Source organism: Oreochromis niloticus, unplaced genomic scaffold (assembly GCF_001858045.2).
Source record: "Oreochromis niloticus isolate F11D_XX unplaced genomic scaffold, O_niloticus_UMD_NMBU tig00008834_pilon, whole genome shotgun sequence".
In the NCBI taxonomy this organism is placed as follows: Eukaryota; Metazoa; Chordata; class Actinopteri; order Cichliformes; family Cichlidae; genus Oreochromis; species Oreochromis niloticus.
Genome location: NW_020329461.1, coordinates 838,553 through 849,921, shown reverse-complemented (window position 1 = coordinate 849,921; position 11,369 = coordinate 838,553). Strand labels below are relative to the sequence as shown.

General features: G+C 43.5%; 1 protein-coding gene across 4 annotated transcripts; it reads left to right on the top strand.

Moving 5' to 3' along the window:
- Positions 1-1,179: 1,179 nt before the first annotated feature.
- LOC109197012 (uncharacterized) lies at positions 1,180-8,458 on the top strand. Of its 4 annotated transcripts, none has more exons than XR_003218825.1 (3): positions 1,180-1,515; positions 1,673-8,142; positions 8,300-8,458. XR_003218825.1 is itself a non-coding variant. In XM_025905138.1 (3 exons), exons 2-3 carry the CDS (start codon positions 1,884-1,886, stop codon positions 7,578-7,580), a joined length of 5,607 nt encoding a protein of 1,868 aa, XP_025760923.1. In that variant the 5' UTR covers positions 1,180-1,515; positions 1,673-1,883; the 3' UTR covers positions 7,581-8,458. The 4 variants fall into 4 exon arrangements, 3 of the variants coding, with proteins under 3 accessions (XP_025760923.1, XP_025760924.1, XP_025760922.1); XM_025905138.1 differs by having other exon boundaries at positions 1,673-3,885; positions 3,976-8,458; XM_025905139.1 differs by lacking the exon at positions 8,300-8,458 and having other exon boundaries at positions 1,673-3,665; positions 3,976-4,233.
- Positions 8,459-11,369: the final 2,911 nt, after the last annotated feature.

Genomic DNA, 11,369 nt, shown 5'->3' with positions numbered 1-11,369 from the left:
CTTTTCCAGCACATGGATAAATCTCTATAAATCTTTCAGTCTGATCAGAATGGGCACAGTGTTGTTATTGCAGCACTCCCTGATGTTTGAAAAGCTAAATGTCCATTTTAAAGTGCTCGTGTGTAGGATTGTGTTTCCTTCCTTTGTGCAGTTCTTACAGTAAACATGTTTGAATGTTTCCTGTTCCCCTGATGCTTCTTCCTGTTGGATAAAGTTGGTTTGAAACATGTTCTTATAGGTTTCAATGAACTTCAAACTGGGATCCACTTACAAAACTGTCTCATTTTATTGGAACGATCCACATTTGCATCCATTCACGGTACATTTGACATCTGAACACGTTTGTACACATGATGAAAGGACAGATGGTGTTTGTGTGTCCTTCTTAAACTTAGTGTGAATGTTTCATCATGTAGAACTACTTAGAACAAAGTCTTTGGGAACATTTGGAGAAGACGTTTAGGAAAGTAACATCCTGGTAGAACATTTTCTTAAAGCAAAGCAGAGCTGCAACATGACTGTGAGGATTCACAATAATAAAGTCACAATACTTTATTATTATGAAGACTAAAGTGCAGCTTAATGCTGCCAATGAATACACATGTTCTTTGTGAAAGCATGAGCACAGCTGACATGCACCACACTGACCCCACTCGCCCCATTTCTTCATCCACTTCTTGCTCTTGTGCTTGAAATGAGACGCAGACGCAGCAAAAGTCAGAGGCTCTAAAATCCACAAAAAGGGGGCTTGTTAGATCAGGATATTGATGTGATCCATAGAAAACATGGATAATACACCACTTTATTTGAAGACATCTGTAGCACTGCCTCAGTTCTGGATGTTTCCATAGACTCCTCTGTGCACCTAAAGAAAAGGTCAAAGGTCAGCAGCACATGTAGTTGGGACAATTCTTCATTTACAAACAACAGTCGCACAAACTACACAATGATTTTCCTCCAATTAGGACTTTTCACTTGCAGAAATGGTCCTGTGTGATTTCTAGGCTGTGATATAAAAACTAGTTCCTAATGGCAGCGATTCACTCAGTAAACATGTGTTTCCTTCACCAACCTCACACACAGATCCAATAAGATCAGGAAGTGGGCAGTATAGTACAATATGTGTTATTTTGTACTGTGCTGCCCAAACTAAAGATCTGCTGATGTTATGCCTTTTGGTCAAAAGTCAGTAGTTAGTGCATAATCTGATTAAGTTACGTAACTAAGGTGATAAATAAGTTCAAAGTTAAGAGATATTATAAGTAATTCATGCAAATACAGTTAAGATGTGTGTGTTTGAAATTTGCTCAGAGTGAGACGTCTTAGTCGCAAGCTATCTTTGTATTGTATGTGCGGAAATGGGAGCGAGGGAGCGCTCTGATCATTAACCTATCTTTGACGTTTTTTCTCCGTGAACGCTGTGAAAAGTGCTTCGGCAGTATTAAAAGAGTGAATAAGTTCATGTACATGCTAAAAGTGCCCTACACGCTTGTACCTTGGGAAACGTTCGTCTTTGTAAGTATTAATGTGTTCAGAAATGACTTTTATATGTGTTTACATGGAGTGAACTGTGATGCTAATGTAACGCATGTGTTAAGCTAGGCTAATCATTAAGTTTGTCATTAAGATGTGTATTAGCTAGCAATTTATTTTCATATTCTGTATGTTTCAGTTACAAATAAGAAATAGAAAGGAGAAGCCTTGAGAGAGGATAAGGCTTCAAAAGATCTTCATTAAAAGCAAGAAAAGCAAGCCTTGTGTGGAAGATCTCATCTATTTTGTTCGCTGGCTGTCTAGCTTCACATGGTCACGTGTCGTGAGGGCAGCACAGTAAAAAGACGCCTACTCAGCGGGTTCAAGCATACAGAGCTACTTTAAGCAACATGAGTCTACGCTCAGGAAGAAATTATCTAAAAGACTACGTTGCTGAAGAGCTAGACGAAGCAACCAGTGGTGAACAGCAACCAGACATCGCCACTCAATCAGCTACAATGCAGCAACAGTCTCAGCCATTCGACACCAAGTCGCAGAAATCCAGAACATCGACAAGGCGGTCTCAACGGACATCCTCATCAACAGCTTCTGCAGCTGCAAGGGCCTACGCCAAAGCTCAAGCAGCACGAGCTCAACTGGCCTTCGCTGAAAAGGAAGCCAATGCAATGAAACAGAGAGCTGAACTGGATGCTCATCTACATGTCCTCCAGTGCCAAAAAGCAATAGCCGCAGCTGAAGCAGAGGCTTCAGCCTATGAAGAAGCAGAGATTCAGAGCGGGGAGCTCTATGGAGAACTTTGCGAGGAAGTTGAGCCCATCAGTGCAGTGCACCGCACTAACGAATATGTTCAACAACAATGTGAGTTACTCTACCCAGACACTCAGCACGACCCAGCACAGCTTCCTAAAGGGAATGACAATGAAGTAGATGTACAAGACAGTACACAAATAACTAATCCGTTTATAACCAACTCTCAAACAAAATCACCACCTGTAAACAGAGAAAGAAAACAGGAGCAAACAGTGAACACATGTGTAGTCGACACGTACTGGTCCAACTCCACAAAGCACACCCCCAACCTTAACAACTGCTTACCTGAAGCAAGTGAAACGCAACAGTTTGCAAAATACCTAATTCGCAAAGAACTAGTCAGCACAGGTCTTTTGCAATTTGATGACAAACCTGAAAACTATTGGGCATGGAAAACCTCATTCATCAGCGCAACCAAAGACTTAAATCTGTCTCCAAGAGAGGAATTAGACTTGCTAACGAAATGGTTGGGTCCAACATCATCCGAACAGGCTAAGCGGATTCGTGCTGTGCACACCCTCAATCCTGCTGCAGGTGCAAAGATGGTCTGGCAGCGCCTTGAAGAGTGCTACGGCTCACCTGAGGCTATTGAGGATGCACTCTTAAAAAAGGTAGAGGACTTTCCTAAACTCACAAATAAAGACAATGTTAAGCTGCAAGAACTTAGTGACATCTTATTGGAGCTACAGTGTGCTAAACAGGATGGCGCACTCCCAGGACTTGCTTACCTCGACACAGCCAGAGGAGTCAGGCAAATAGTGGATAAACTTCCCTTCAACCTACAGGAAAGGTGGACAACTGTAGGAACAGAGTACAAGGAGACTCATAGTGTGTCATTTCCTCCTTTCTCAGTTTTCACACAATTTGTCCAACGGCAAGCGAAAATGAGGAATGACCCAAGCTTTGCTATGTCCAAGGCCAACACCCATGTCCCTTCTCCCACAGAAAAACTGAGGTCATATAGTCGCAAACCTACTGTGTCGGCACACAAAATGGACATTATGGCAGAGCCCGACCAGAATAATCTCAGTCCAAAGAACATGGAGGAACCGGATCGTCAGTGCCCAATCCACAAAAAACCACATCCACTCAAAAAGTGTAAACTTTTTAGAGACAAACCCATTGAAGAAAGACAAGCCTATCTCAAAGAGCATCACATCTGCTACAGATGCTGTGGGTCTGTCCAACACATTGCAAAAAACTGTAAAGCAGTGGTTAAGTGTATCGAGTGTGACAGCCTTAAACACTTATCTGCAATGCATCCTGGTCCTACTCCTGCCTCTAAGAGTACTACACCAGGAAACAACGACAATGAAGAGCAAACTGAGAGCTCACCTTCAGTCGAGTCGAAGTGCACAGAGGTATGTGGCCAAAGTGATAGCCCACGTTCATGTTCTAAGATCAGTTTAGTCAAAGTGTATCCCGCAGGCCAAAAAGAGAGAGCTATAAAAATGTATGCAGTAATAGATGATCAGTCCAACAGGTCACTGGTTAAGTCAGAGTTTTTCAGCCTTTTCAATATCAATGCAAGACCCACTCCATACACCTTAAAGACTTGCTCTGGCAGAGAACAAACCTCAGGTAGGAGAGCTGTGAACTTCTTCCTCGAGTCCTTGGATGGAGAAGTTAACATCCAGCTACCCCCTTTAATTGAATGTGACTCTGTCCCAGACAATAGATCTGAAATACCCTCTCCAGAGATTGCCCAGCATCACCCACATCTTCTTCCAGTCGCAAATAACATCCCACCTGTTGACCACCACGCCCCAATCCTTTTACTCCTAGGACGAGACGTCATCAGGGTCCATAAGGTACGTGAGCAAATCAACGGACCCAACAATGCACCATACGCCCAAAAGCTAGACCTGGGTTGGGTTATTGTGGGGGAGGTGTGTTTAGGAAAAGCGCACAGTCAGTCAGAGGTCAATGTCTACAAAACACACACCTTAGATAATGGACGTGCATCCTATTTTGAGCCTTGCCCAAACACAATTCACGTTAAAGAGAATTATGGGGTCACTATGAATGCTACCTGCGTCACAGACGATTTGGGACACTCTGTGTTTGTTAGATCTGAGGGTGATAACAAACAAGCCATGTCTATCGATGACAAAGCATTCCTGACAATAATGGACAATGAAGTTTATCAAAACCAAGAGAACAGCTGGGTTGCACCTTTACCCTTTCGCTCACCGAGAAGGAGGCTCCCTGACAACAGAGAACAAGCCCTAAAACGCCTCTGCTCTCTCCGAAAGACTTTGGAAAAGAAACCAGAAATGAAAGGTCACTACATCCAATTCATGCAGAAAATGTTGGATAACGATCAAGCCGAGCCTGCCTCGCCTCTGCCAGAAAATAAAGAACATTGGTATCTGCCCACGTTTGGTGTATACCACCCACAGAAGCCACAACAAATACGAGTTGTGTTCGATTCAAGTGCAGAATGTGATGGAATTTCGCTCAATCAAGTGCTTCTGGGCGGACCTGATTTGAACAACTCTCTGTTGGGAGTGCTGTTGCGCTTCCGCAAAGAGCCCATAGCCCTGACAGCTGACGTGCAGCAAATGTTTTACTGCTTCGTTGTACGCGAAGACCACAGAGATTATCTGCGTTATCTGTGGTATGAGGACAATGACATTACCAAGAACATAGTCGAGTTTAGAATGAAGGTCCACGTGTTTGGAAACAGCCCGTCGCCCGCTGTTGCCATCTACTGCATGAGACAGGCAGCACAACAGGGTGAACGAGAACACGGATCCGATGCAAGACAGTTTGTTGAGCGCCAGTTTTATGTTGACGATGGGCTCACATCAGTCGCCACGCCGGAGGAAGCAATCAACCTGCTCACAAGAACGCAAAAAATGTTAGCAGAGTCTAACTTGCGCCTTCACAAAGTGGCATCAAACTGCAGTCAAGTCATGGAAGCTTTCCCTGTTGAGGATCGTGCAAAGGACCTGAAAGATTTAGACCTAGGAGTAGACCCTCTTCCAGTTCAGAGAAGCTTGGGACTCTGTTGGAACCTACAATCTGACAGCTTCACTTACCAGGTGTCAAAGGAGAGCAAACCATTCACATGGAGGGGAGTATTGTCGACAGTTAATAGCCTCTATGACCCTTTGGGATTTGCTGCTCCCATAATAATGCAGGGCAAAGCATTACTCAGAGAACTGTCATCTGATGGGAAAGACTGGGACACACTCTTACCCCCTGAGAAGCAGGAGAGGTGGGACTCATGGAAAGACTCTTTGAAAGCCCTTGAGAACCTCCAAATACCAAGGTGCTACAGCCCAGGTACGTTAAGTACAACAAAAGCGAAAGAACTATGCATTTTCTGTGATGCCTCCACTGTAGCTATAGGTGCAGTAGTCTATCTGCGTACAGTTGACAGTGAAGGACAGTGTCATACTGGGTTTGTAATGGGGAAGTCTAAACTCGCACCCCGCCCCGCACATACAGTACCACGCCTGGAACTATGTGCTGCTGTGCTCGCGGTGGAAATGTTTGAGCTCATCAGAGACGAGTTAGACATTAAAGTAGACAATGTGACGTTTTACACAGACAGTAGGATTGTGTTGGGGTACATACACAACACCTCCAGACGATTCTACATGTATGTTGCCAACAAGGTTACGCGCATTAGAGCATCCACCCATCCGAGTCAATGGCATTATGTACCAACTGAGTTAAATCCAGCTGACCAAGCCACTCGGTTCATTCCAGCACCAGACCTGCAGAACAGTACCTGGTTCTCAGGTCCACCCTTTCTGTACTCTGACACACACACAGAACCACACACTGGTCCTTTCACGCTCATCGAACCTGAAAAAGACAGAGAGATACGTCCAGAAATAAAAGTAATGAAAACTACTGTAGCAGAGCCACAGTTACGTTCTGAGCGTTTCAAAAAGTACTCAAACTGGACCACTCTTTGCAGAGTCATAGCCAGACTCATTCATGTAGTTACATCCTTTGCACAAAAGACAAGTGGACAAAGGGGATGGAAAAGTTTCAGTGAGACACCAAATGTCCAAGAACTCACCCGAGCCAAAGTAGTCATCATTCGAGCTGTCCAACAAGAAGCTTACAAAGGGACGCTTGAAAACATTAAAGAAGGAAAGAGGGCCAGTGGCATATTTGACGCACTCAAAAAGCTCAATCCTGTAGTGGACAAAGACAGTCTCTTACGAGTCGGTGGACGTCTTTCCACTGCCGATCTCACAGAAAATGAAAAGCACCCTCTGATTATCCCATCTACCAGCCACATCGCCATACTACTTGTAACTCACTATCATGAACAAGTAGCTCATCAAGGAAGACACATAACTGAAGGAGCTATCCGTGGTGCTGGGTACTGGATAATTGGAGGGAAGCGACTCGTGTCATCTGTCATTCATAAGTGTGTCACATGTCGCAAGTTGCGAGGCAAAATGCAGATCCAGAAAATGGCAGACTTGCCCGCAGACCGAGTCACCCCTGAACCACCCTTTACCACTGTAGGCCTAGATGTGTTTGGGCCATGGACAATTGTGACGCGTCGTACAAGAGGTGGTTGTTCCCAGAACAAACGTTGGGCTGTGTTATTCACATGCATGTCAACTAGAGCTGTGCATATCGAACTGATAGAGACTATGTCTGCTGATAGTTTTATCAATGCATTGAGAAGGCTCTTCTCTATTCGGGGCCCAGCCAAGTTTCTGCGCTCAGACAGAGGCACCAATTTTGTGGGCGCTTGTAAGGAATTAGGGCTAAACTCAGGAAACAAAGCAGTAGGGAAGTACCTGCAAGGGAAAGGGTGTGTTTGGACATTCAACCCCGCTCATGCGTCTCACATGGGAGGCTCGTGGGAGCGCCTTATAGGGGTAGCCAGGCGCATTCTGGATGCAATGTTGTTACGAACTGAACAAACACGTCTTACTCATGAAGTGTTGTGCACCTTCATGGCCGAGGTGATGGCAATTATTAATGCAAGGCCTCTTGTCCCCATATCCACTGACCCTGACAGTCCTGCAGTACTCACTCCAGCAATGCTACTAACGCAGAAGATGAGTGCTGTGTCTGCTCCACTTGGGAACTTTTCATCAGGGCAGTTGTTTGGGAAACAATGGAAACACGTTCAACACCTTGCTGATACCTTTTGGAAAAGGTGGAAAGGAGAATATTTGTCTACCTTACAAAGTCGTGCAAAATGGACAGAGACTAGACCTAATGTCAAAGAAGGAGATGTGGTCCTGCTGAAGGACTCCAAGCCAGCAGAAACGAATGGCCCATGGGACTAATAGTAAAAACATTCCCCAGCAGCGACAAGAAGGTCCGAAAAGTGGAAGTGCGGACTGTAAAAGATGGGACTGTTAAAATGTTTCTCAGACCAGTTTCAGAGATTGTTGTTTTGCTTGCAGAGACTGAATGAATATTCTTCGATGTTAAATAATGTTTGAATATGTTGTATTGATGTTTATAGTGATATAATGTGTTATATCAAGCGGGGAGTGTTATGCCTTTTGGTCAAAAGTCAGTAGTTAGTGCATAATCTGATTAAGTTACGTAACTAAGGTGATAAATAAGTTCAAAGTTAAGAGATATTATAAGTAATTCATGCAAATACAGTTAAGATGTGTGTGTTTGAAATTTGCTCAGAGTGAGACGTCTTAGTCGCAAGCTATCTTTGTATTGTATGTGCGGAAATGGGAGCGAGGGAGCGCTCTGATCATTAACCTATCTTTGACGTTTTTTCTCCGTGAACGCTGTGAAAAGTGCTTCGGCAGTATTAAAAGAGTGAATAAGTTCATGTACATGCTAAAAGTGCCCTACACGCTTGTACCTTGGGAAACGTTCGTCTTTGTAAGTATTAATGTGTTCAGAAATGACTTTTATATGTGTTTACATGGAGTGAACTGTGATGCTAATGTAACGCACGTGTTAAGCTAGGCTAATCATTAAGTTTGTCATTAAGATGTGTATTAGCTAGCAATTTATTTTCATATTCTGTATGTTTCAGTTACAAATAAGAAATAGAAAGGAGAAGCCTTGAGAGAGGATAAGGCTTCAAAAGATCTTCATTAAAAGCAAGAAAAGCAAGCCTTGTGTGGAAGATCTCATCTATTTTGTTCGCTGGCTGTCTAGCTTCACATGGTCACGTGTCGTGAGGGCAGCACAGCTGAAGTGTTGGAAATGATTCAGATGTTTATTTTGGACGATACAGCAGAAGATCAGACATGAAAGTGGAGATAACACAGAAGACCTGCAGCAAAGGGTCAGAGGTCAGACTGGGCCACGTGATTCAACAATGAGCCAATGATCATCAAGTAGTGACTAAAGCAGAGCCCTGACGTTCTGACATTTATCACACAGTTAGAACAAATGTCTGCTGATGACTTCATCTCATGAAATGACTGATAGATGTCAATTCATTGATCAGCTGAGCTGCTGATCTTCATCGTGCACAGAAACATTCAGCTTGTTTCAATCAGTAAATAACTCCCACTACTCTCAGTTTGAACTGTTCCCACTCAAAATGCTGTCAGAACAATGATCATTGTAGAACTTCACAAACATCACGTGTTGTTTTCCACATGGAAGATCAGCAAACATACAGAAACTTCCTGTTGCCACACACGGCCTCTAAAATCTCTTCCACGCTTTCTGTCTGAAGTCCACTCTCTGTGTCGGATCCACAGGAAACAACAAGATCTTGTTAACATGGTTTTCAATATGTCTCCTTCCAAAAGTCCAACCAATGAACAAATGTGTATATTTGTGGAGGCCGAACAAAAGCATGACACATTTGTCTGTTTCTATAAACTGGTGTCAAACACAAATATGAAGAGTTTCATTGACAGACTCCAAAATGCCCCCGCAGTGAATCACAGGGAAATCCTACAGTGTGCAGAGAATCTTAATGGCTCCAACATCAACACATCCACCATGTTGGATCCAGTTCTACCTCACAGAGTTACTAAGACACACCCTCTGCCAGCATTACAACAGCTCCACCTGCTTCACCTGCCTCCTCAGCCTCTGTACACCTGAAGAGGAAAGAAAGGCTCCAAAAGCTCAAATCTACAAAGGATTCATGAAGTTTCATCCAACAAGAACATGTTTGCCTTCCACAGTGTGCTGTTAGACACCACTGTACCTCTGCCATTTCAAAAAGAGCAGCTTGGGAACATTTTGGCTCCAAACACTTTGTGTTTAACTTCCTAATCTTTGTTTTCTTTGTGAACAACATCTGGAGCTTTTTGACTCATAGAAACATCATTTTGTTCTTTAGATGACAGCAGATTGGGACTGAATAATCAATCACTATCAAACCAATAAAGATGCTGATTTTACAGGAACTTTGTTGGAGAAGCTGGAAAGACATGAAACTGGTGGAGATCCCAAACCAGTTGATAGTGCTGATTATTCCAAATAAAGCTGTTTTCCATTTGAGATGACTTTCTGTCCTGATATATAATAAAGATGTTGTTGTTTTTGAGCCCCTGTATTAAAAGTAGATCCAGTTTAAAGTCAGCTTGAGTTTGATGTCTTTATGTCAAAGCTGCTCATGATGTTGAGCTGCTGATGGAATAAAAACAGGTAAAAATCTGCCTCAATATAAAAGCATGTAGTCCAGACTTAAATGTAGCCTATTGTTAGCTGAGGTCCACACACAGTGTTTGACAGTGTAAACTGTGTGAAAGGGCTGCTGGTGGAGCTCACTAGGATGAGCAGGTGACCATGTGCCACGAGGTGGAGAGCAGCTGGCCTGGCTTTGATTCTGACCACGCCCCCTTTCTCTCTCCCTCTGCTTTGCTGTCACTTATCTTCACTGCTCTGTCCAATAAAGCTGAAAAAGGCCCCAAATCAAAGAAATCTGCTGCAGCCTCTGAAATGTCTTCTGTTTCCTTCCCGACGGCTTTTTCACCGTCAGCCCATCAGACAGTCCAGCAGCATTTATGATGATGTCATGATGTTGAAGAGACTGCTATGGTGGCCTCCCATGACCCCCAGCCTCATCTACACTGAGATGCAGACATTTGAAAAGCAGACGACTTAATAATAGTCCAACACAACAGTCTGTGTACAGACACACACTGAGCTTTCATAGAGTCAAAGGAGTCAATCAAACACAGCTAGTTGAGTCATTTCTTGTGTGAGTCTAAAGTGAATCTAGTATTTGAAAGTCCACTTCCTGTATTTGTTGTTGAAGACTTCTTCAGCTTCTTCTCAAGGACATCGCTGCTTGTTTGGCAGCAGAGGCAGTTAAGAAGCTTCCTGAAAAACACTGAACAGTGAGTTCACTGTGGCATATGACAAATTCAGCTTTCTATGTGCAAATGTGTCTGTGTCAACCTTTCAAATGCTGTTGAATCCAAAACATCAGCGGCTCCTTGGCTGCTCACTTCATGCACTTCTGTCTTTGTGACAGTCCAATGACATCACAGCTGTTTCCACCCCCAGTGTCTCAGGACTGGACACCTTTAAACATGTGGAGGATCAAACAGCCGTCCAGCTAAACATACATGAAACTATCAAAGCTGACAATCATTCCAATAACATCTAATGCTACATATATATAGACACAGGACTACAAGGAAATGGCTCTCAGCATCTGGCTGTGGGAACAAATGAGTCCCTGTTTGTCTTCAAATTGTGTGCATGTTTTAGACGTGTGTCACATGTAGAAACACAACAATGACACAAAGATGTGTTTGACACAACTGTGCAGCTGTAAGTTGTTTCTAATGATTCATTGAAGCTCTTCTAACATTCTGGAGACAATCAGTCCATGAATCTGTTCAACACCACAACAATTTGACTTCAATGTGAACGTTTGCCATTAAATAACCTTCTTCATCCAGCTGACAGCATCCTTCATTCTATGATATGAACAGTTCCTCCTGTCGATGACAAACCTCTGACATGATCTGCTTGAGGAGCTTTTTCATGTGAAGCTCTCTGAGCTCAGGGCTAAGTTGCTGTGTTTCATCTTTAAGAGCTGCTGCCTCCTCGCCGGACTTGTTCTTCTCTTCTTCTCCTAATGACACCATTTCTGCTTCAGATCTTTCACTGGGCCTAAAACAGAT